The sequence below is a fragment of the Manis javanica genome, chromosome 4 (assembly GCF_040802235.1).
Source record: "Manis javanica isolate MJ-LG chromosome 4, MJ_LKY, whole genome shotgun sequence".
In the NCBI taxonomy this organism is placed as follows: domain Eukaryota; kingdom Metazoa; phylum Chordata; class Mammalia; order Pholidota; family Manidae; genus Manis; species Manis javanica.
Genome location: NC_133159.1, coordinates 13,678,249 through 13,704,477, shown reverse-complemented (window position 1 = coordinate 13,704,477; position 26,229 = coordinate 13,678,249). Strand labels below are relative to the sequence as shown.

General features: G+C 46.4%; 1 protein-coding gene across 1 annotated transcript; it reads left to right on the top strand.

The window, feature by feature from the left end:
• Positions 1–3,534: 3,534 nt before the first annotated feature.
• TAS1R2 (taste 1 receptor member 2) lies at positions 3,535–26,212 on the top strand. Its single transcript, XM_036999963.2, is given in 10 exon segments — positions 3,535–3,964; positions 3,967–4,074; positions 4,077–4,258; positions 4,260–4,322; positions 8,015–8,263; positions 23,993–24,058; positions 24,060–24,117; positions 25,304–25,411; positions 25,414–25,698; positions 25,701–26,212. Coding segments are annotated over 10 exon segments (2,061 nt in total).
• Positions 26,213–26,229: the final 17 nt, after the last annotated feature.

Here is a 26,229-nt window from a genome sequence, read left to right as displayed (position 1 = left end):
AATCAATGACCACACAGATGTGAACACTGGGACCCCAGGTCCTGGACTAGGTCATGAAGGTGACAGTTGTGTTGGGCCTGGGCCACCCTGGGGCATGTGTTGTGTGTTCTAGCATGTACTACCCTCCTGACACCCCTGATTCCTGTCTCCAGACTACAAGCCACAGCCCTGTATCCTGGCTGTGTCATCCCCGCACTGATCCTGTGAGGATGGAATTATATTTCAGGAGGAGAGGAACTAGAGGCTCAGAGAGGTTGAGCAACTTGCCTGTGCTCACACAGCAAACAGAGCTGATGTCCAGTCCAGGTGGGCTAGAGTCGTGCGGCCTCAAGATTCCGAGAGTGTAGACACACTCCTCCACAGGAGCGGCTCAACGATGTAGGGCTGTTAATGGGTGCCCAGGGGTGACACATGGGCTGGTGGGTCAGTGTAGCTCAGAGCAGGGGCAGGGCAAGTCCTGTGAACTGGGGCCAGGGATGGTTCTTGGAGGAGGCAAGGCCGCCCGGCCCTTGCAGGAGGAGCAGGGTTTGACCAGTGCAGGATGGAGGGGAGTGTGGGCTTCCCATCAGCTCCCTGCACCACGGAGCCTCCTCCTGCACTGAGAGCTGGCAGGCCTGTGACAGGCCCCTGTGAGCTGCGCAGCATGTGGCAGGTGTCCTGAGGCTGCTGCTCGGCTGCTCGTTGCCAGAGCCGGTAAGGGCCGGCACAAGAAGACATGGTCAAGGGCCTCTTACTCAAGTGGGGTCCTAATTTGCCAGAGCTGCCCCCCTCCACCCCACTCCCGGGGGTAGTCACCTTTGCCTTTGGGAATTTTCAACTTTTTCTTGGTGCTGGATCCCAGGGAGGTGCCCCGAGGGGCTCACTCGGCAGAGCTGCTGATGGACTGCTGGCAACCCTCGTGGCCAGATGCCCGCTGTCAGGGCGAGACCCCCACTCCCCCACACCCACCTCCCATTCTCCTTGCTGCTGCTCTGTTGCTTTTTTTATTTTTATTTTTTTAACTTTTTTTTTTACTTTTGGTATCATTAATCTACAATTATAGAAAGAACATTATGCTCTGCTGCTTTTTATCAAAACCAAGAACTTTGTTATGTAATACAGCGTGGAGATTAAGAGCCAGGCCCCTGAATCCTGGCGTGCTGGTTGTGCAGCCTCGGGCTGGTTTCTTCGGTTCTCTGTGCCTCGGTCTCCTCATCTGTGAAATGGGGCGGGTAGCAGTCCCACTCATTGTGAGCACTAGTGAGATGGTGAATGACAAGTGCTCAGCAGATGTCTGGTTCTTATTGACAGTGGCTTCTGCTTTTGGAACATCTCTCCTGGGTCAGAGGCCATATATACATTACACCAGGCTCTGGAGCCTGGGTCCCTTTGCCAGCCTGCTCTGTCTGCTGATGGGAGCGCCTGTGCCCTTTACTCCCAAATGTTCGGAACGTCAGGGGCATGAGACTTGTCCTTAACCACGTGGCCAAAGGCTGGGGAGTGACCTAGCAGGACATGTTCTCTCTGCCTCCAAATGGGGTTCTCCCAGACCACCCAGGCCCCACCCTGCCCAGGAAGGGGTCATCCCAGGGGCTTTCCCCACCCCATGGACAGTGGCATGACCGTCACTATGTAAATGTCTGTGCAAATCCCTGGTGTCAGGCCACCAGCTCTCTGGTGAGGCAGGGCCCCCTCTGGCCTGTACAGTTGCCTAACACAAGTGTGGTATATAGTAGGTCCTCTAAAAAGTGCTATTAGTATTACTGCTATTCTTATAACTATTATCATCGTCATGATTGAAAGCATCTAGCACAGAACTGGTACAAAATAGTCATACATTCAAGAGCAGCTAGCACAAGGCTTGGCACATAATAGGTAGTTACAAATACTGTAAATTTTGCTTTTGTTTTTATAAAACAAGGGGCTGACACATAGTAGGTGCTCAACAAATGTTAATATTCTTCTATGAAGCATCTGGTCCAGGACTAAACTCATGCTTTCATTCATTAACAAGGATTTATTGAGTACCTACTGTGCCAGATACTGCTGTAGGCATGGGGGATATAGCCAGGAATAAAACAGAAATCATTACTCTCATGCAGCTTATCTTCTAGTGGGGAGAGAGATATTGATAATGGATCTGAATTAGTGACATTTATTGTTAGTGTTAGACTGTGAGAAGTGCAATGATGAAAATGAAAGCCAAGCACGGTGAGGGAGATTCACCGTGTCGGCGGACAGGTGGAGTAGGGAGGGGGAGATAGTGGTTTTAAGCAGGTAGTCAGGTGGGTCTTGCTGACGGTTGGCCAAGGCCTTGAAGGGTGGACTGAGGGAGGTACATGGGTATCCAGTGGGAGGACACCCCGGGGAGGGGAATCAGCAAATGCAGAAGCTGGAGGTGCCTGGCGTGTCCTCTGGGTGAGCAGAACCGGGGTCCAGGGAGAGTAGGAGGAGGCGAAGTGAGAGAGGCACCGGCTGGAGTCAGCACTGGGGCCCCTTAGGGGCCACTGAGGGGCTCTGGCTTTTTCTGAGTGACACTAGTTGCTGTTGGAGGGTTTTGAGCAGAGGAGTGACGTAAGTGCCACTGTGTGAGCAGTGTCGCCCTGGCTGCCAAAGCATAGACGGCAGGGGGGTGTGGCGGGGGGATGATGTGGTGGCCCAGGCCTGGCGTGATGGTGGCCGCACTAGGATGAAGGGGGGCAATGGGCGGTGGCAGGCACTGGATGGACACATTTTGAAGATAGATCCGGCGAGATTTGCTGGCGGACTGAATGGGGCCTGTGTGAGAGGCAAGAGCCCAGGGCGACTCTTCTGCTTTTGGCCTGAGTAGCTGGAAGGATGGATTCACTGTCAGTGGAGATGGGGAAGGTTATGGGTAGGACAGGTTCAGGAGAGACAGGAGTTGTTTTGGGTATGTGACATTTGAGACGCCAGTGGGTAGACCATTGTGAATATGGGTCTGAGGTTTAGGAGAGCCTCCAGGCCAGGGCGATACACTGGGAATCGTCAGTGTTGGAAGTGGTATTTAAAGCTGGGAGCTTGTTGGACGTCACCAAGGGAGGGAAAGCAGGTGGAGAGGTACGACTGAAGGCTGAGCCCTGGTCCTCCAAGGTCCTCTTCAGCGGAGAAGAGAAGGAGCCAGCAAAGATGGAGCAGCCAATGAACTGGAGAGAACCAAGAGCAGAAAGTCCTGGAGCTGAAGGAGGAGATGTGACTGACTGTGAAGGTGGTGAGGGGGAAGGCACTGTGCTCAGGGACACACAGTAGGTGCTTGACAAATGTGACTATATGATGGGAATGATAACGATATAAATCACCTAGCCTAGAGCCCGGCACATAGTAGGTGCTTCATAAGTGATACCACATGATACCATGTTGATGCTGATGTAAAGCTCCTAGCCTAGGGCCTGGCACATAGTAGGTTCTCACTAAATGTCACTACAGTGATGATGATGATGGTGTACATCACGCAGCCAAGGGCATGGCTGGCACTGTGTGCTCCCCAGATGTCACCAGGATGATAATGGCAGGTGGAACCCCCTGCGGGGCCTGGCCATGAGCCCCTTGCTGATGCTGGCAGCCCCTCCCCTCCAGCAGATCACCTACAGTGCCATCAATGATGAGCTGCGTGACAGGCTGGGCTTTCCAGCGCTCCTGCACACAGTGCCAGGGACCAGTCACCAGATTGAGGTCATGGTACAGCTCATGCTGCCCTTCTGCTAGAGCTGGGTCATCGTGTTGGTGAGCGGCGCCGACTGTGGCCATGATGGCAGCCAGGGGCTCAGCGAGCACCTGGCCGATGGCGACATCTGCATCACCTTCCAGAAGGTGCTGCCCACACCGCAGCCCAACCAGGTGGCCATGCAGCTGGAGTGCGAGCCCCTGGACAACTTGGGGTGGAGCGCGGTGCGTGTCGTGCTGGTGTTCTTGCCAGACCTGGCCCTGCATGACTTCTTCCACGAGGTGCTGTGCAGGAACTTCACAGCATAGTGTGGATTCCCTCCGAGTCCTGGGCCGTGGACCTGGTCCTGCACAACCTCACTAAGCTGCTCCGCGCAGGCACCTTCCTGTGCATCACCACCCAGACAGTGCCCACCGGGGCTTCAGCGAGTTCTGCGTGCCCTCCACTAGGCCAGGCTGCCCCAGCCTGGAGACCACCTGCAAATGGGAGTATGGCACCTTCCAGGACACCACCATGTCCTTCAACACCATCCTCACACTGTCCGGTGAGCGCCTAGTCTACAACGTGTACTTGGCTGTCTCTGTGGTCGCCTACATAGCTGCACAGCCTCCTGGGCTGCAAGCAGGCCAGCTGCTCCAAGGAGGTGGTCTATCCTTAGCAGGTGAGGCCCGGCCCAGGGTCAGCCAACACCCCATGGAGCAAGCATAGTCTGTGGGTTCCATGGAGACTGCAGGGCACTCCAGTGCTCTGCTCTAGCCTCCCCTTCCCTGGTGGTTCTGGGCAAACTGGTGGCGGAGACCATGGGGCATGCATGCCCTGCCTCCAGACACACAGAACCAGAAGTCCTTCATGATGATACAACAGAATTCCTTTTTTTAAAAATTAATTTAATCATCCTTATCCAAGATCATCTGTACTTGGAGATTGGGGTGAAATTCCCTGAATCCCCACAGTGATGGGAGCCCGGCTTCCCTGTGCAGGTTTACAGACCTTCTCCTTGTTCCTGTTCTGTGTCACCTTGATTCACACCTGGAATTTTAGATCTTGTGTTTTTCTGATTTACGCACACATACATTCCCTACCGTGAGCACTTCGGGGGTGTAGAGATTGTACTGAGGATCTAGAGGAGCCGTGGGGATTTATACCACAGATTAACTTCATACTTTGCTCTCACACAACTCTGTCCTTGAACAGTTCCTCAGCTTTTCCACAGTTTGGGTCTCAGCCACTGCCCCACCCTTGTCTACAGCCGGTCTTCATTCTCTCCTTCCTCCCTTTTTCTGGACCCCCCCACCCCCAAATGCCTGTTCACTTCCTTAACAGAGCCATTTGGTTCACTCCTAACCCTGCCCCTATTCCATTTATTTGTACCCCTCCACGCCCATAATCTCAGAACCTGACTTTGCGACCCTAAGTGTTTATTTTCTAAAAAGGTGATTATTCTTTAAAAGGAATTCTGTAAATGCTGTGTTTTACTTTCTGTCGTGCTACCTTAATGCTGGGCCTAGTTATCATGGCTGTTTTGCTGTTTCTTAAGCGCCTAGGGCTCTGAGTGCCCAGTGGATATCACGCTAACTCACGGCCATCCTATGAGGTTGATGATCAACAGATAGGGAAACTGAGGGCCAGGGAGTGGAAGCGAGTTGCCCATGGTGGCCTAGTGGTAAGCAGCAGATGGCAGCTTTGAACCTGGGTCCACCCACTCCCGTGTGATCGTCCCACTACACTCTCCGGTTCCCCCGCCACAACTGGCAGGAGCTATGATGGAGAACCAGTCGGCTTCTTTCCTAAGAGTGGAGACCAAAGGGTACTAACAGCAACGAGGGCATCCAGTCCCATTTACTGAGTGTCCGCCATGTACCAGGCCCTGGTGGGGCACTGTCAGGGGGACAGACCCTCACCAGTATGAGACGAGGATCGCGAATAAGATCTGTCTGCCGAGGGCAGCAGGAAGTCAGAGTGGCGGGACCTGGGCATATAGCCAGGAACAAAACAGAAATCATTGCCTCCTAGAGCCCATCATAGGAACCTTCACTTTATCCACATGAACGTTCAGAGAAGTGAAGGTCACCCAGCTAGGGAGTGGAGGGAGGATGAAATAGGGCAGGGTGGTGGGGATGGAGAGGAGGCGCCCTAGGAGAGGCGAGGGGGAGGGGGAGGTGTCGGGTGATGAGGAGCCTGGAGGTGGAGGCTGGAACAGCTGCTCCCTGTGGTGACGGGGCATCTGCACAGGAGGAGGCTGGAAATCCAGGCTGGCACATGAGAGGGGGCTTGGGCAGTCCAAGGGAGATTGCTCAGCAGGTTATCGAATCATCTGGGGGCAGAGCCATGAGGTCTTCTCAGAATCTTCTGGTCCAGTCCATCTGTGGGGAAAGTTGGGGTTCCTGTGGCCAGGATCCTCACCTGAACCTGAAATACTTGATGATGTAACTGGCCTGCTGCTAGGCTACTGCTTCCACACCTGCAGGCAGTGAGCTATTATTGACTGAGTCACTATATAAAGAGCTCTGCCCAGCCCTCTGGGCAAAGGCAGAGACAAAGGGGGATTACAGACATGCAGACTGTTGGGTGCAGATGTAATTCTAGTGCTCGACCTATCGCAGGGAGAACAAGCCAGGTAATAAACCCTTTCACCCCAAGAATGCTCCATTGTCATTCCTCAGTCTCACTGAATCCATGGTGGGCCTGCCCAGGGCTGAAACCCATTAGCAAGACTCCATCTAGTTCATAAATGGGGGACTGAGGCCCCTGGGGCCCTATCAGGGACCATTCAGCCAGCCAGGACCAGCCTGGTTCATTTGCCACCCGCTGGCCATCCTCACTCGCTCTTTGGCATCTCCTGTATGGCCATCCACCCATCTCATCTCTTGGGAGGTAGGTGGTGAGGAACCGAGCAGAGCTTTGGAATCAGGCCAACCGGGTTCGAGTCCCAGCTCTGCCACCACTAGCAGCCTCGGGCAAGTTATTCACTATTCTGCCTCTCGGTTTCCTCATCTGTTAGGTAGAAGGAACAACAGCCTGTTGAGTTATTGAGAAGATTAATAATGCCATATGCAGAGTACCTGGCACAGAGTAGAAGCTGAATGTCCTTTTCCTCTGCATCCATGGCTGACACCTGCGTCCTGCCTTAGGCGAGAGGGTGGGGCTTGGAGGCAGAGCCAGTGCTGGGGTGGGTGTGGGGCTAGGTTAGGAAGGAGAATCAAGGCTCAGACCCCATAGAGGAGCCCCAGGCCCCTGCTAATAACAGTCCAGGCCCCCACCTGCTCAGGAGAGTTGTTGGGAGAAAGCTTTCTGACTGCATGTCTTGGGCCCCTGGGATCCCAGGTTGTTCAGCCCAGCTTGGCCAGGTTGAGCAGGGGTGTGACGGACACCAGCATCTGGCTCCCTGGGGTCTCCGCCGCCCTGATCCCCATCTGCAGGTGAAGCCTCCCTCCTCTCAGCTCCCAGGACCATTGCCCTCAGGCCCAGCAACATGTGAAAGTTCGAGAGAGGCTTCCACTGCCAGGACTTCACTCTCTGGGCTGAGCGGGGAGAAGGCTGTGGCCCAGCTCCTGTGGTTATCTGTCTGTCAGTGGTGAGGTGAGGTGAGGTGAGCCCCGGGCTCCTGAGATACAGCCCAATAGACTCTCCCATTTATGGTGGGAAAATCTAGGAGCTAGACCGATGGCATATCTAAGCTGGAAGTCCTTTCAGGGCTAGCCCAGAGAGGCTAAGTGACTTGCCTAAAGTCACACAGCAAATTGCAGACACACCTGGGACTGGAATTTGGGCTGAAGGATGCCAGTCCAAAGTCTGCTCTTGCAGACTGAGTGTGACAGGGGATGGAGTGGGGAGAGATTGGAAAGATAGTTAACTCTAAAGTGTGGGCAGGCAGGAAGGACCCAGGAGATGGGGACAGTGCAGCTGACGCTTGCAGGGAGGAGAGGCAGTGGACTCTGGGCCCCAGGTACTGGGTCCCAGAGGGATGGCTGAGGTGACTTCTGGAGCAAGGGAGTAACAGCAGGAAGTGAGGTCTCACTGTTTTCCGGGCACTGTTCTAAGTCCCTAACATAGATGAACTCATAAATTGCTTTAAAACTCAGAGTCTCTCCAAAGCCCAGGAGACAGTGTTTTTGTTGCTATCTCTTTGCGACAGAAGAGAAAACTAGGGTCCAGAGAGGGTAAGCAGTGGGTCCCAGATGTGTCTGAATCCGGAGCCAGAGCCTTAGTAGGTGCCTTCCAAACTGCCACATTGGCAAAGTCTTATTGCCCCTACTTTACAGAGGTGGAAACCAGGGCTTAGCGGGATGGTAGAACTTCTCCCAGGTCTGGCCTGACCTCTGAGGCCACTTCCTCTCCCTCTAGCCCCTGTAGCTACCGCAGAAATTCTGGAAGGTCTTCTGCACCCTCTCGGGCCAACAAATCTCCTTTGACCAGAAAGGGGACCTGCCCATGTGCCTGGAGGTCACCCAGTGCCAATGGGACCTGAACCAGAACCTTCCCAGAGCATCGCCTCCTGCTACCCCGGCTGCAGTAGCTGAAGGCCTGCCCAGCACCTCCTGGCACACCCCCGACAGCACCGGTCAGCTCTGGGGGCTGGTGGAGGGTGTGGCTGGGGGCTGGGTGCCAGGGCATCAGGGCTTGTGCTGGGGTGGCAGGGGCCCTTTCCACCCAAGATTCATTGATAGCTGCGGGATTTCTGTGGGTGTATTGTCTGGGGTCCTGTCCTTCTTCTGTTGATTAGCACTGTGTAAGCTAAGGGCTTTCTCAGGACCGAGGGGCTCAGGGCCTCTCCAGAGTAAGCATTTGTTGGACGTGTGTGTGCTAAGGACTTCAGTTCTCATGTCAACCCTAGGAAAGAGACACCACTATTCTCGCTATATTATGGGTTAGGAAACAAGGCACAGAGTGGTTGTGTGACCTGCCTAAGGCCACACAGCTTGTCCTGCTTCTACATACAGCCTTCAGACTACATGCTATCAAGTAATACTCGTGTTATTTATAGCAGCTGTGCCTTCACTGTGGCTGACGTTCATCAGTCTAAGTAAGGCTCCTTTGTTGTACCCTCTTTAGATAATGTCAGAATGCTGCTCGTCTGTGGAAGGCAGAGACCCTGCCTCACGGGGTGGGGAGGGGACCTAAAGGCTTCTCAAAGAGCCTTCATCACCCTCCACCTGTACCCTGAGCCCCACTTTATCTCCAGGTCCAGGGGTATCTGGTTCCTGGGCTTCTTGGGAATTTTTAATGGAGTAAATGGAGTTAACAGCTTTATTAGTCACTCTCACAAAGCACCACAAACTAGGGGACTCAAACAGAAATGTATTGTCTCACAGTTCTGGGGTCCAAGAGGCTGGGGTCAGAGGTCAGGGTGTTGGTAGGCTTGATTTCTGCTGAGAGCTGCGAAGGAGAATCTGCCCCTGGCCCCTCTCCCAGCTTCCGGTGGCTTGTCGGCCACTGTTGGCTTTCCTTGGCTTCTGCTGCTGTCACCTGCAGTCTGCCCTCATCACGGGTGCTCCCCCAGCGGAAGCATCTGTCTCAAATCTCCTTTAATAAAGGGGCCCACCCTCCTCTAATATGATCTCACCTTAACTAATTACATCTGCAATGATCTTATTTCCAAATAAGGCCACATTCTTGGGTCCTTGAGGTTAGGACTTCATATGAAATTTGAGGGGACACAATTGAACAAATAACAGTGTCTTCTTCGCCTGGGTTTCTCCCAGAAAGCAGAGCCTGAGACAAGGGCTTATGTTCAGTTTATTCCAGGATAGGATCCAGGGGAACAAGAGTGGAAGAGGCCAACAGGGAAAGAGGGAAGGTCCACGTAAGGGAACGTTCTCAAGCTGGCATGGCTGTGAGCAAATGGAGTTCAGTCTTACCAGGACCTTCTGAGGAGCCACTTTAGGACTGTCCCCCAAGGGAGGGGAGGAGATGGCATTGATCCAGGCTCCGTACCACAACCCCACCCCTCCAGTGGTCCATGGTCTCCCCATGGGGTGTTAGCTCCCTTGCACATCTAGGTTACACATGTGTGAGTGCCCAGCAGCTGTGCGTGGACACTTCACACTGCAGCCCCAGGGCAGAGGGCAGCAGAGGTCTGCAGGGCAGCTGAGGTGAGGGGCCACCAGGTAACACATCCATGAAATTCGTTGCTGTAGTGAGGGCAGGAACATAAGGTGGGCTGAGAAAATAAGAGGGAGGTCACAGAGATGTCCACGCCTCTGCACCCACTGGGTTTGTGTCCTTGATTGAGCCTGGTGAGTCTGATTTTTAGGGCAGCAGCCAGCCCAGTCTCCACACAAGGGGTGCCGAGTGGACCCCGCCACGGGCCCTGCTGCCACAGCTGGGCCCGAGGTGGAACTGATACTCACCATCATCCCTTCCACCGTCCACCCTGGGTTCCTCTCACCCTCAGCCATTTGGCTGCTCTACACCAGTTGACTGGTCGGTGACCCAGACATCATGCCCAGGGTGTCTGAGTCTGTGATCGCCTTGTCCTTGCTGGCCTGTAGCGGCACCACCAGAGGCACCCCCTGGATCCCACACCTGCTCCTCATGCCAATCCTTTCTTGGCCTGTTTATTCACTTGCATGAGGCCCCCTAAATGACCAGGTAGTAATAGAGAATGTCATTGTGTTTGCTGGTGGAAGTACTCCCCCTCTGGAAAACAGAACCTCTGTTCTAGCAAAATCTAAGCTTGGGGGGAATGAGAAATACAAATCCTATAATGGGCTCCTGAGAATAATGGTAAGTGCGGCCAATCCTTCTTGGTAGTAAATTTTGAAATCAGGAAGTGAGTCCTTCAGCTTTGTTCTTTTTCAAGATTGTTTTGAGTATTGAGGGTCACTTGAGGTTCCTAAAATATGAGTTTTAGGATGGGATTTTCTATTCCTGTAAAAAAGTTACTGGGACTTTGATGGGGATTGCATCAAATTTGTAGATTGCTTTGGGTGGTATTGACATTTTAACAGTATTAAGACTTTCAACCTATAAACATGGGCATCCAGTCCCATTTACTGAGTGTCCACCATGCCCCTATAAACATGAGATGTCTTTCCATTTATTCATCTTCTAAACTTCTTTTAGAAATGCTTTGTTGTTTTCATTGTGTAAGTCTTTTCCTCCTTGGTTAAGTTAGTTCCTAAGTATTTTATTCTTTCTGATGCTATTGTAAATGGAACTGTTTTTCTTAATTTCCTTTTTTGTTTTGTTAGTATATAGAAATACAACTGATTCTTATGGGTTGACTTTGTACCTTGCTACTTTGTTGAATTATATTGGTTCTAACAATTTATGTGTGTGTGTGTGTGTGAGGAGTTTTTAGGATTTTCTGCATGTAAGATCATTTAATCTGTGAACAGGTCATATTATTTATTCCTGTCCAGGCAGGACTTCCAGTACTATTGTTGAATAGAAGTGATGAAAGCAGTCATCCTTTCCTTATTCCTGATCATAAAGAAAATCTTTCAATCTTTCTCCATTGAGTATGATGTTCACAGTGGACTTTTCACATATGACTTTTAATATGTAGAGATAGCTCCCGTCTACTCCTTGTTATGTGCTTGTATCATGAAAGAGTGTTGAATTTTGTTTAATGCTTTTTCTGCATCATTTGAGATGACATGGCTTTTTCCCTTTATTTTGTTAATGTGGTATATTACATTGATTGATTTTAATATGGTTGAACCATCCTTGCATTCCCAGAATAAACCCCACTTGGCTTCTGAACTTGGTTCACTAGGATTTTGTTGAGGATTTTGGCATCATAAGGGATGTTGGTTTGTACTTTCCTGTAGTGCCTTTTTCTGGCTTTGGTATCAGATTGATGCTGGCCTCATATAAGGGGTTAGGAAATATTCCCTCCTTTTCAATTTTGGAAAACTTTGGGAAAGATTATTGTTACTTTTTTTAATGTTTGCTTCAATTCACTGGTGAAACCATCGGGTCAATGGATTTTCTTTGTCATATTTTTTTATTACTGGTTTAATCTTCTTACTAATTATAAGTCTATTAAGAGTTTCTATGTCTTCATGATGTAGTCTTGGCAGGTTTTGTGTCTCTAGGAATTTGTCCATTTCACCCAAGTTATTCAATTGGTTGGCATACAGTTACCCATAGTAGTCGCTTATAGTCCTTTTTATTTCTGTAGAATTGATAGTAATGTCTCCACTTTTATTTCTGATCTTAGTAATTTGAATCTTCTCTCTTTTTCTTAGTCCATCTAACTAAAGGTCTGTCAACTTTCGTTGATCTTATTGAAGAATCAACTTTTGGTCTCATTGATTTTTCTATTATTTTTCCATTTTCTATTTAATTTATATCTGCTTTAATCTTTATTACTTCCTTCTGCTAGCTTTGGGTTTAGTTTGTTTTTTCTAGTTCCTTAAGTTGTAAAGTTAGGTTGTTGATTTGAGATCATTCTTGTTTTTAAACGTAAGCATATATTGCTATAAATTTCCCCTTAGCACTGCTTCACAGTATCCCATGTTTTTGGTATGTTGTGCTTTTATTTTCATTCATCTCTATTTTCTCACTTCCTTTCTAATTTCTCCTTTGGTCCATTGGTTGTTGAATTTCCACACATTTGTGAATTTTCCAGTTTTTCTTCTGTTACTCATTTCTAACTTCAACCCATTGTGGTCAGAGAAGGTATTTTGTGTGATATCCTTAAAAATCTATTGAGACTAAATTTGTGATCTAACATGATCTGTCATGGGAAATGTCCCATGTGAACCTAAGAAGGATGTGTGTTCTGGGGAGGATGTGCTGTTGGATAGAGTGTTGGTTTATTGTGTTGTGCAAGCCCTCTATCCCTTGCTTATTTTCTGTTTGGTTGTTCTAGCCATTATTGAGAGTGGGTATTGAAGTCTCCAAGTATTGTGGAATGTTAGATGTAGAATTGTCTATTTCTCCCTTCAGTTCTGATGGCTTTTGCAACATGTCTCCTGGGGCTCTCTTGTTAGGTTATATATATTTATTATTATTATATCTTCTAGATGGATTGACCATTTTATCATTATAAAATGTCCCTCTTTTTCTCTAGTAACTATTTTTGTTGGTATTTTCCCATCTCTGGCTTCCTTTGAGATTTTATCTTTGCTTTTTTTTTTTAATGCTTATCCTGCTTTGTGTTATGGTTTGGTGTCTTTCATTAATTTTAGAAATTTCTCCACCAACATTATTTCAATTATTTCTTCTGTTCCTTTTTCTTCTGGGTATTCCCATTATATCTAAATTATGCATTTTGTAATGATCCTATAGTTCTTTTTTTTTTTTTTTGAGAGGGCATCTCTCATATTTATTGATCAAATGGTTGTTAACAACAATAAAATTCTGTATAGGGGAGTCAATGCTGAATGCACAATCATTAATCCACCCCCAGCCTAATTCTCGTCATTCTCCAATCTTCTGAAGCATAACGAACAAGTTCTTACATGGTGACCAAATTCTTGCATAGTGAATAAGTTCTTATATGGTGAACAGTACAAGGGCGGTCATCACAAAACCTTTCGGTTTTGATCACTCATTATGAACTATAAACAATCAGGTCAAATATGAATATTTGTTTGATTTTTATACTTGATTTATATGTGAATCCCACTTTTCTCCCTTTATTAATATTTTTATTTTATTTTTTTAATAAAATGCTGCAGTGGTAGGCAGATGCAAGATAAAGGTAGAAAACATAGTTTAGTGTTGTAAGAGAGCAAATGTAGATGATCATGTGTGTGCCTGTAGACTATGTGTTAATCCAAGCTAGGCAAGGGCAATAATACATCCACGGATACAGAAGATTTCTCTCAAAACAGGGGGGGTGAGGTTCTAAGCCTCACCTCTGTTGATCCCCAATTTCTCACCTGATGGCCCCCCTGCGACTGTGCCTGTTTTAGGTTGTTCCTCCCTTGAGGAATCTTACCCGTCTCTGGCTAACCAGTCATCTTCCGGGGCCATACAGGGAAATGTAAAGTTGGTAAGTGAGAGAGAAGTCGTATTGTTTGAAAAGGTTAGCTTTTTACTTCTTTGCAGATTTATGCCCTGTGATTTCTATGCCCAGCATTTGTCCTGAGGTATCTTTACCACCTGGAGGAGTTATTATACTCAGTGAATTCGATATGAGGCATGAATTCTATTTAAGGGTTGTAATTAGGAAGGAAGAAGAAAAGCTATAGAGGTGGCAGACAGAAGAAAATATGGGAAGATTGATTATTTCTTTGACATATCTTCTTGTAGAGTAACTTAAGCATGTATAGGTTTTAAACTACTAATTAAATTGTACACACACATTAACATAATAGGAATACAGTTACATAACCAAAGCAGATCTATAATTACCAGCCATCTCCAGTGATGCCAAGAAAACCAGTTAGGCACCCCAGGCATTTGTGAAAATTTGTCTGTGATATAATGGATATTGTCCAACTGTGCTTGAACAGTCTGAGAGAAATCAGACAAATTAAAACAACCCATTCCTGGGAACTGTTCACATCCCATATGTTCTTTTAACGGTAGATAGTCTGCAGTTGTAAGATTTTGGAGTGCTACAACTTGCACTTCCCCTAATTCTTGGTTGAGTTCCAACAGTATAGATCCAGTCAAATTTGTTGTTTTACTGTATGCACAGGCCAGTTTAGATATCTCCTTCTTCATTCCAATGGCAAGTCCAGGAACCGGTGGGACGAATGCAGCTACGACTGCAGCATCGCCTGGATCTTTGTTGAGGTTTTTTGATGATCATCTTCTGGTATGACTCTTCCAGAGAGTGCTGGTGTTGGAAGTTCTTCTTCATATAGTATCTTAATTCATTTTCTGGGTAGCCAAATTAGGGTTTGATCCTCTGTATAAACACAAACAGACCCTTTGCCCACAATTTGATATGCCCTTTATACCACTGTGTAGAACTCATTGGAGGTCACCACACAGGAACTGCTTTTTTTTTTTAAGAGAAAGGAATATTATCAGAAAAGTGTACCTCCATAGCTGATCATCTGACACCCTTTAAGTGATCAAAATTAAGGATATTTAAAGCATGCATTAATTGTTGATTTACAGTTAGTTTTATCCTATCAGGGAGTAATCCCCCTTTTCTTTCTTTCTTTCTTTTTTTTTGGTTAACATTAATCTACACTTACATGAAGAATATTATGTTTACTAGGCTCTCCCCTATACCAAGTCCCCCCTATAAACCACTTTACAGTCACTGTCCATCAGCATAGCAAAATGTTGTAGAATTACTCCTTGTCTTCTCTGTGTTGTACCCCTTTCTCCCTCCCCCCCAATGCATGCTAATCTTAATACCCTCTTTCTTCTCCCCTGCCCCCCTTATCCCTCCCTAGCCACCCATCCTCCCCAGTCCCTTTCCCTTTGGTACCTGTTAGTCCATTCTTGGGTTCTGTGATTCCGCTGCTGTTTTGTTTCTTCAGTTTTTCCTTTGTTCTTATACTCCACAGATGAGTGAAATCATTTGTTATTTCTCTTTCTCTGCTTGGCTTATTTCACTGAGCATAATACCCTGCAGGTCCATCCATGTTGCTGCAAATGGTAGGATTTGCCCTCTTCTTATGGCTGAGTAGTATTCCATTGTGTATATGTACCACATCTTCTTTATCCATTCATCTACCGATGGACATTTAGGTTACTTCCAATTCTTGGCTATTGTAAATAGTGCTGCGATAAACATAGGGGTGCATCTCTCTTTCTCAAACTTGATTGCTGCGTTCTTAGGATAAATTCCTAGGAGTGGAATTCCTGGGTCAAATGGTAAGTCTGTTTTGAGCATTTTGATGAACCTCCATACTGCTTTCCACAATGGTTGAACTAATTTACATTCCCACCAGCAGTATAGGAGGGTTCCCCTTTCTCCACAGCCTCGCCAACATTTGTTGTTGTTTGTCTTTTGGATGGCAGCCATCCTTACTGGTGTGAGGTGATACCTCATTGTAGTTTTAATTCACATTTCTCTGATAATTAGTGATGTGGAGCATCTTTTCATGTGTCTATTGGCCATCTGTATTTCTTTTTTGGAGAACTGTCTGTTCAGTTCCTCTGCCCATTTTTTAATTGGATTATTTGATTTTTGTTTGTTGAGGCGTGTGAGCTCTTTATATATTCTGGATGTCAAGCCTTTATCGGATCTGTCATTTACAATTATATTCTCCCATACTGTAGGGTTCCTTTTTGTTCTATTGATGGTGTCTTTTGTTGTACAGAAGCTTTTCAGCTTAATATAGTCCCACTTGTTCATTTTTGCTGTTGTTTTCCTTGCCCGGAGAGATATATTCAAGAAGAGGTCACTCATGTTTATGTCTAAGAGGTTTTTGCCTATGTTTTTTTCCATGAGTTTAATGGTTTCATGACTTACATTCAGTTCTCTGATCCATTTTGAATTTACTTTTGTGTATGGGGTTAGACAATGGTCCAGTTTCATTCTCCTACATGTAGCTGTCCAGTTTTGCCAGCACCATCTGTTGAAGAGACTGTCATTTCGCCATTATATGTCCATGGCTCCTTTATCAAATATTAATTGACCATATATGTTTGGGTTAATGTCTGGAGTCTCTAGTCTGTTCCACTGGTCTGTGGCTCTGTTCTTGTGCCAGTACCAAATTGTCTTGATTACTATGGCTTTATAGTAGAGCTTGAAGTTGGGGAGTGAGATCCCCCCTACTTTATTCTTCTTTCTCAGGATTGCTTTGGCTATTCGGGGTCTTTGGTGTTTCCATATGAATTTTTGAATTATTTGCTCCAGTTCATTGAAGAATGTTGCTGGTAATTTGATAGGGATTGCATCAAATCTGTATATTGCTTTGGGCAGGATGGCCATTTTGACGATATTGATTCTTCCTAGCCACGAGCATGGGATGAGTTTTCATTTGTTAGTGTCCCCTTTAATTTCTCTTAAGAGTGACTTGTAGTTTTCAGAGTATAGGTCGTTCACTTCTTTGGTTAGATTTATTCCTAGGTATTTTATTCTTTTTGATGCAATTGTGAATGGAATTGTTTTCCTGATTTCTCTTTCTATTGGTTCATTGCTAGTGTACTGGAAAACCACAGATTTCTGTGTGTTAATTTTGCATCCTGCAACTTTGTTGTATTCTGATATCAGTTCTAGTAGTTTTGGGGTGGAGTCTTTAGGGTTTTCTATGTACAATATCATGTCATCTGCAAATAGTGACAGTTTAACTTCTTTACCAATCTGGATTCCTTGTATTTCTTTGTTTTGTCTGATTGCCATGGCTAGGACCTCCAGTACTATGTTAAATAGCAGTGGGGAGAGTGGGCATCCCTGTCTAGTTCCCAATCTCAGTGGAAAAGCTTTCAGCTTCTTGCTGTTCAGTATAATGTTGGCTGTGGGTTTATGATATATGGCCTTTATTATGTTGAGGTACTTGCCCTCTATTCCCATTTTGCTGAGAGTTTTTATCATGAATGGATGTTGAATTTTGTCAAATGCTTTTTCAGCATCTATGGAGATGATCATGTGGTTTTTGTCTTTCTTTTTGTTGATGTGGTGGATGATGTTGATGGATTTTCGAATGTTGTACCATCCTTGCATCCCTGGGATGAATCCTACTTGGTCATGGTGTATGATCCTTTTGATATACTTTTGAATTCGGTTTGCTAATATTTTATTGAGTATTTTTGCATCTACATTCATCAGGGATATTGGTCTGTAATTATCCTTTTTGGTGGGGTCTTTGCCTGGTTTTGGTATTAGGGTAATGTTGGCTTCATAGAATGAGTTTGGGAGTATTCCCTCCTCTTCTATTTTTTTGGAAAACTTTAAGGAGAATGGGTATTATGTCTTCTCTGTGTGTTTGATAAAATTCCGAGGTAAATCCGTCCGGCCCAGGTGCTTTGTTCTTGGGTAGTTTTTTGATTACCGTTTCAATTTCTTTGCTCGTAATTGGTTTGTTTAACTTTTGTGTTTCTTCCTTGGTCAGTCTTTTAAGGTTGTATTTTTCTAGGAAGTTGTCCATTTCTTCTAGGTTTTCCAGCTTGTTGGCATACAGGTTTTCATAGTAGTCTTTAATAATTCTTTGTATTTCTGTGGAGTCTGTCTTGATTTTTCCATTCTCATTTCTGATTATGTTGATTTGTGTTGATTCTCTTTTTCTCTTAATAAGTTTGGCTAGAGGCTTATCTATTTTGTTTATTTTCTCAAAGAACCAGCTCTTGGTTTCATTGATTTTTGCTATTGTTTTATTCTTCTCAATTTTGTTTATTTCTTCTCTGATCTTTATTATGTCCCTCCTTCTGCTGACTTTAGGCCTCATTTGTTCTTCTTTTTCCAATTTCAATAATTGTGATGTTAGACTATTCATTTGGGATTGTTCTTCCTTCTTCAAGTGTGCCTGGATCGCTATATACTTTCCTCTTAGGACTGCTTTCGCTGTGTCCCACAGAAGTTGGGGCTTTGTGTTGTTGTTGTCATTTGTTTCTACATATTCCTTGATCTCTATTTTGATTTGTTCATTGATCCATTGATTATTTAGGAGCATGTTGTTAAGCCTCCATGTGTTTGTGAGCCTTTTTGTTTTCTTTGTAGAATTTATTTCTACTTTCATACCTTTGTGGTCTGAAAAATAGGTTGGTAGAATTTCAATATTTTGGATTTTTCTGAGGCTCTTTTTGTGGGCTAGTATGTGGTCTATTCTGGAGAATGTTCCATCTGCACTTGAGAAGAATGTATATCCTGTTGCTTTTGGTTGTAGAGTTCTATAGATGTCTATTAGGTCCATCTGTTCTAGGGTGTTGTTCAGTGCCTCTGTGTCCTTACTTATTTTCTGCCTGGTGGATCTATCCTTTGGGGTGAGTGGTGTGTTGAAATCTCCTAAAATAAATGCATTGCAGTCTATTTCCCCCTTTAGTTTTGTTAGTATTTGTTTCACATATGCTGGTGCTCCTGTGTTGGGTGCATATATATTTAGAATGGTTATATCCTCTTGTTGGACTGAGCCCTTTATCATTATGTAGTGTCCTTCTTTATCTCTTGTTACTTTCTTTGTTTTGAAGTCTATTTTGTCTGATATTAGTACTGCAACCCCTGCTTTCTTTTCACTGTTGTTTGCTTGAAATATGTTTTTCCATCCCTTGACTTTTAGTCTGTGCCTGTCTTTGGGTTTGAGGTGAGTTTCTTGTAAGCAACATATAGATGGGTCTTGCTTTTTTATCCATTTTATTACTCTGTGTCTTTTGATTGGTACATTCAGTCCATTTACATTTAGGGTGACTATTGAAAGATACGTACTTATTGCCATTGCAGGCTTTAAATTCGTGGTTACCGAAGGTTCAAGGTTAGCCTCTTTAGTATCTTACTGCCTAACTTAGCTCGCTTATTGAGCTGTTTTATACACTGTCTGGAGATTCTTTTCTTCTCTCCCTTCTTTTCCTCCTCCTCCATTCTTCATATGTTGGGTGTTTTGTTCTGTGCTCTTTCTAGGAGTGCTCCCATCTAGAGCAGTCCCTGTAAGATGCCCTGTAGAGGTGGTTTGTGGGAAGCAAATTCCCTCAGCTTTTGCTTGTCTGGGAATTGTTCAATCCTGCCATTATATTTAAATGATAGTTGTGCTGGATACAGTATCCTTGGTTCATGGCCCTTCTGTTTCATTGCATTAAATATATCATGCCATTCTCTTCTGGCCTGTAGGGTTTCTGTCAAGAAGTCTGATGTTAGCCTGATGGGTTTTCCTTTATAGGTGACCTTTTTCTCTCTAGCTGCCTTTAAAACTCTTTCCTTGTCCTTGATCTTTGCCATTTTAATTATTATGTGTCTTGGTGTTGTCCTCCTTGGATCCTTTCTGTTGGGGGTTCTATGTATTTCTGTGGTCTGTTCGATTATTTCATCCCCCAGTTTGGGGAAGTTTTCAGCAATTATTTCTTCCAAGATACTTTCTGTCCCTTTTCCTCTCTCTTCTTCTTCTGGTACCCCTATAATACCGATATTGTTCCTTTTGGATTGGTCACACAGTTCTCTTAATATTGTTTCATTCCTGGAGATCCTTTTATCTCTCTCTATGTCAGCTTCTATGCGTTCCTGTTCTCTGGTTTCAAGTCCATCAATGGCCTCTTGCATCTTATCCATTCTGCTTATAAATTCTTCCAGAGTTTGTTTCATTTCTGTGATCTCCTTTCTGGCATCTGTGATCTCTCTCTGGACTTCATCCCATTTCTCTTGCATATTTCTCTGCATCTCTGTCAGCATGTTCATGATTTTTATTTTGAATTCTTTGTCAGGAAGACTGGTTAGGTCTCTCTCCTTCTCTGGTGTCTCTGTGATCTTGGTTTGCCTGTAATTTTGTCTTTTCATGGTGATAGGAATAGTTTGCAGAGCTAGGACTAGTGACGGCTGGAAGAACTTTCCTTCTTGTTGGTTTGTGGACTTCCTCTCCTGGGAGAATAGCAACATCTAGTGGCTTGTGCTGGGCAGCTGTGCGCAGACAGGGCTTCTGCTTCCTGCCTGGCTGCTATGGAGTTTATCTCTGCTGTTGCTGTGGGCGTGGCCTGGCTCAAGCTGCTGCTCCAAAATGGTGGAGCCCCATTGGAGGGGGAGCAGCCGGGAGGCTATTTATCTCCATGAGGGGCCTCCATGCTCCCTGCAGCCCAGGGGATTAGAGTGCCCACAGATCCCCAGATTCCCTACCTCTGGACTAAGTGTCCCGCCCTGCCCCTTTAAAATTTCCAAAAAGCATCCGCCAAAACAAAACAATGACCATAAACAAACAAAAAAAATGGCCGCTCATTTTTCTTTATTCTCTGGTGCCAGCCTCGGGCACCCGCTCACCAGACTTGCTGCCCTGTTTCCCTAGTATTGGGGTCCCTATCCCTTTAAGACTTCCAAAAAGCGCTCGCCAAGTCAAAACAACAACAAAAAAGAAAAAAGAAAAGAAAAAAAGGTGGCTGCTCGCATTTCTTTTGTTCTCCGGTGCCGGCCTCCGATACTCACTTGCTGGTCTTGCTGCCCTGTTTCCCTAGTATTGGGGTCTCTGTTCCTTTAAGACTTCCAAAAAGTGCTCACCAAATCAAAGCAACAACAACAACAACAACAACAACAACAAAAAGATGGCCGCTCGCTTTTCTTTTGTCCTCAGGCCCCGGCCTCAGGCACCCGCTCGCCGGTCTTGCTGCACTGTTTCCCTAGTATCCAGGACCCCACGCACGCCCTGTGTCTGCACTCTGGTCCAGATGGCTGGGGCTGGGTGTTCAGCAGTCCTGGGCTCCTTCTCCCTCCCTGCTGACTCCTCTCCTCCCGCCGGGAGCCGGGGGGAGGGGCGCTCGGATCCCGCTGGGCCGGGGTTTGTATCTTACCCCCTTTGCAAGGCGCTGGGTTCTTGCAGGTGTGGATGTGGTCTGGATGTTGTCCTGTGTCCTCTGGTCTTTATTCTCGGAAGAGTTGTCTTTGTTATATTTTCATAGATATATGTGTTTTGGGAGGAGATTTCCGCTGCTCTTGATCCTATAGTTCTTAGATATTTTGTTCATTTGTTTGATTGTTTTTGCTTATCTTTTTCTCTTTGCTTTTCAGTTTAAGGTATTTTTATTGACATCTCTTCAAGTTCACTGATTCTTTCCTTAACTATGTCCAGTCTACTGATGAGCTCATCAAAGGCATTCTTCATTTCTGTTACCATGTTATTAAAAAAATTTCTAGCATTTCCTTTCGATTCTTTCTTAGTTTCCATCATTTCCCTGCTTACCTCACCCATCTGTTCTTGCATGTTACCCACTTTTTCAATTACAGCCTTAGCATAGAAATTGTTGCTATTTTAAGTTCCTGGTCTGATAATTCCCAAATCTCTGCCATGCCTGAGTCTTGTTCTGATACTGTTTTATTTCTTCAGATTGTTTTTTTTCTTTTTTTGTCTTTTAGCATGCCTTGTAATTTTTTTGTTGGAATCCAGACATGAATTATTGGAACTGAGATAAATAAATCTTTAGTGTGAAGTTTTATGTTTATCTGGGTAGGAGTTAGGCCATGTTTATAATTTGTTGTGCTGTGGTGTCAGAGGTTAAAATTTCCTCTTGTGTCTTTTTGTTTCCTCTGGTGTCTGATTTCCCCAGAGACTCCTCCTTAAATAGACCCTTGAAGTTCTTTTGGTTGTAACCCCCTGTTATACAGGAGCCTGAATGATGTGGTGCTAAGGTATGGGAGGAGAGGAAGCTTTCTGTAATGATCCTATGACTAGGTTTCATTCTTTCAATGAACCTGTGCCCTTGGGCTGTGTCCTTCACAAGTGCTTTTCAGTTTCCCCTGCCTTAGGTAAGACAGGAAGGTTGGAGGGGGCCAGAGTTGGGTACTTCTCTTCCACTATGTCAGTTAGGCTCTGATAAAGTAGTTTCCCCTGAAGACAGCTCTTTTTAAAGGAGACCAGAATGCTCTGGATGTATTTTAAAATGGTTACTTTTTCCTCCCTCTCTACTGGAAGCATAAGGAGATTTTTCTCTAATCTTCACCTCCAGTCTACAACCTGGTAGGATATCTGGGTGTAAGACTGCACCCCCAGGAATTTTTCTTTCAAGCCAGCCCAAGGTCAATCTCCAGCAATTAGCCATGTACTCTTTGAATTGTCCTACCAGTTGCTGCCTCCAGTGGCAGTTTCTGCTCCTGGTAACCCGTGATTCTGCATATTCACCCGTCTCTCCAGTTTTGGGGTCTGCACCCCTGTGATTCCAGTTCTCTGATGGATTCAAGAAGAGTTGATTTTTAGTTTGCTCAGCCTTTTTCATGTTGTGAGGAAAGAAGTGATGGCTTCCAAGCTCCCTATATGCCAGACTGGAAACCAGAAGTGCCCTAATCTGTCTTGAACCCACTCCAAATTCCAAGGAGGCTGTCATTCATCTGCACCACTCTTCTGAGACAGCATTTGTCAAGATCACTGATGTCTGCATATTGCTAATCCAACGGTCATTTTCATAGTCAACCTGTCAGCAGATTTGAAACAGCTAATCACTTCCTTTCTTTGGAAACAGTATCTTTACTTGGTCTCTGAGCCATTTTCTCTCTTGGTTCCCCTATATCGTGACTACTCCTCCCTTCTAGGTCTCCTTTTCTGGTTCTTCCTTATCTCATTGACCTTGAAACTCCAGAGGGTACCAGAGTTCAACCATTGGGCTTGCTCTCTTCTCTGTCTACATGGTTTGAAATATCATCTACATTCATTCCATACTTTGTATCTTTAGATTAGACTTCTCCCTTTAGATTCACTTCAAATATTCACCTGCCTACTCAAACCTGCTCCCCTGAGGTTTCCCATCCCAGGAAAAGGTGACACCATCTTTCTGTTGTTCAGACCAAAAACACCAGAGTTACCTTTGACTCGTCTCTTTCTCATCCAGTCCAACAGTAAACTCTGTCCAGTCCACTCCCCAAATACATCCACAATCTGACCCCTTCTCACCTCTTGCAGTGCTATATCTCTCACCTGTCAGAACCAGCATCCTTTCTCACCTGGATTATTACAAGAACATCCTGCCTGGTCCCTTGCTTCTGCCTTTGCCCCTTACAGTCTATACTCAACGTAGAAAACAGGGAACTAGTGTTAAAACAAAGTCAGATTCTATCACTCCTCTGCTTGGAATTCTCCAGTAGTTTCTCACTTCTCTCCGAGTAAAAGCCAAAGTATTTTGATTCCACCTCCTTGAGCTGACCTGCCGCCCTCTCTCCCTCTTGCTCATTCTGCTCAAGCATGCTGGGCTTGCTGCTCCTTTACTCTGCCAAGTTCCCCCACCCTGGGGCCTTTGCACCTGCCGTTCCCTCTGCCTGAACAGATACCTTCATATCTTAGGTGTCTGCTCCAATATCACCTGCTCAGTGAGGCCTTCCTTGCCCACCCCATTTGAGATTATAATCAGTTCCTCCGTTATTTTCCATCCTCCTGCCTGGCTTTATTTTCCTTCATGCTATTTATCTCTATCTGTCATATTACATATTTATGTGTGTTTTGTCTCTTTTCCCCATGAAAACATTCATCCTATAGGAAGAGACTTCGCCTCGTTCTGCTCACTGCTGTCTTCCCAGGTTCTGGCATCAGCCATGTGCTAATACCTTTTTGAATCAGTGAATGAATGAATGAATAGCAGGTTGAGATTCCATGGGTAAGAGGTAAGGATTATTTTGGTGACTGAGGGGACAGTGAAGAGATGAGTTTGGGAGTGGGGAAAAGGGACACATGGCAAGGGAGTAGTGGGGTGCAGGTCTGGATGGGTGTGTGTGTGAATGGGGGTGTATTCATGTGGATATGCCTCCACATGTGTGTGGGCCCGTGGGAGGCAGAGAAGACCCTGGCAGGCCTGGACAGGCTGTTCCCCTCATCTGGGCCCTTGGTCATATGTGTGCTCTTGCCCTCTTCCTCCCAGACTCCCATGTCTGTGTGTTCCAAGGACTGCCAGCCTGGGCAGAGGGAGCAGCTCGTGGGCATCCACCCCCTGCTGCTTCGAGTGTTGTGATTGGTTCCCTGGTCCCTTCCTCAACCAAACTGCAGGTATTGTGGGCCCGAGCCCTTACCTTGCACCTGCCCTATCCTCAGGGTCTCCAGGCCCTTCACCTCTGGCAGGGTCTCTGGGGTCTACCCCAGGAGGTATAAGTGTCCAAAGGCCAGGGATCATGTCTGATTCTGCTTGTATCTCCCCACTACCAGATTAGAGAAAAATCTTCAATGCAGGCTCTTTGCGGGTGGGGGTGGGAGAAGGAATAACGCCCACCCAGACAGGGCTGTAACTGATTCCCTCTCCACCCACACAGCCCAGGCCAGGGGTCAGGCCAGGGAGTGTCCACTGGATGATGAGTGAATGAATGAATGAATGAATAACTCTGCCAATAGAAGGCACATTTCTAGCAGACGGGACAGAATCTGATTTATCTATTTGGCCTCCCAAGTGCATAGCATCGTTCAGAGCATATTGATTGTTGCTCAGTGAATGTTTGTTTAATGAATGATTTCCTTGATTAGAAGAATTAACACATATCTCCCCTATAGAACAAACTCCTGGAAGGTGGGGAGAGTGTCATCTGTCTGCCACATTAGTGTTTAGCACAGTTTAGAGTTGGGGCTCAAATTATTTTTTTCATGACTTCACTGATTAATAAATTAAGCAGATACATACATCAACCGATCAAAGTACTTTGTGCCCAGCAGAGCACAGGGCACAAAGTAGGTGCTCAACAAAAGTTTGTCAAATGATTTCACTGGGCATCTTCTTCCAACTGGTCAGTATCCTGAAGGCAGGGGCTAGGATATATCCATCTGTGTAGCCTCTCACCCCAGGTATCCATCACAGTCGATGGCACTCAAAAAGATATTTGTTGAATGAGTTCTTTGAATAAATGGTTGAATGGCTCTCTAACAGAGGGTGAAGTCTTGGAAGCAAGGAATTATAGTTGTTAGGCTCTGAGTCAAGGAGATCTCGGTTCAAATCCTGCCTCTGTAACTTACTGGTTTTGTGACTTTACCGGCCTCTGCCTCAGTTTCTGTATCTGTGAAATGGGGATTCTATGAAGAGTTGATGAGCTGGGGGTGGTAGAGGCTCAGTGAGTGTTGGCTATGACTGCAAGGGTTGCCCTTAGAACTCTCTCTCCACTGGGGGCCTGGCCCACTGCAGGCCTGGAGGATGTAGGTGCTGGGAAGGGGGGTTCAGCTAACAGGAGTTGCTGTAGGTGACCTTTTGCAGATGGATTTGACTGTCAGCCCTGCTCAAGTTATGAGGGGTCCCATAGAAATGACACCTCCTGCTTTAAGCCGCGGCTGCCCTTCCTTCGATGGCACAAAGCATCCACCATCACTTCCTCAGCACCCCGGCCACCCTGGTAATCTTCTGGAGGCACTTCCAGACATCCATGGTTCTCTCGGCCGGGGGCCCCATGTCCTTCTTAGTGCTGACACTGCTGCTGGAGGCATACAGGATGGCTCCCAGGTCCGTAGGGCCCCCCACAGTCTTTGTGTGCTTCTGCTGCCAGGCTCTCTTCACCCTCTGCTTTACCATCTGCATCTCCTGCATCACCATGTGCTCTTCCCAGATCACCCAAAATGGCCTCTTCAAAATGGCCAGCCACCTCCCTCGTGTCTACAGTACTGGGTCCGCTACCACGGGCCCTGTGTCTGTGGCTCTGTCACAGCGCCCAAGGCAGTCACGGTGGCGAGCAATTGTTGGCCCTGCCACCCACACCAACCCCAACGTCCCTTGGTCACGATCCCCTCCTGCAGTCCCAACCACTGCAAGGAGCTGCTGTTTAACCCCAGCCGGGACCTGATCCTCTTCATGGGGGGCTTCAGCTTTGCTTGCATGTGCGAGGAGCTGCCCGCCGACTATGAGGCCAAGTTCACCACCTGCTGCAAGACTTTGTACTTCACCTCGTCCATCTTCCTCTGCATCTTCACGTCTGTCTACGGGGGGATGATGGTCACCATGCTCAACCCCTTGGGCAGCAGCCTGGGTTACTCTGGCCCCAAGTGCTACATGATCCTCTTTTACCTGAAGCGCTACTCTCCGGTCTATTTCAACAGCATGACCCAGGGCTACGGCATGCCAAGAAGAGGGCTGCCATCAGCTGCCCCCAGGGACGCAGGGCCTCAGTGTTGAGAGACAGAGGCTGGGGC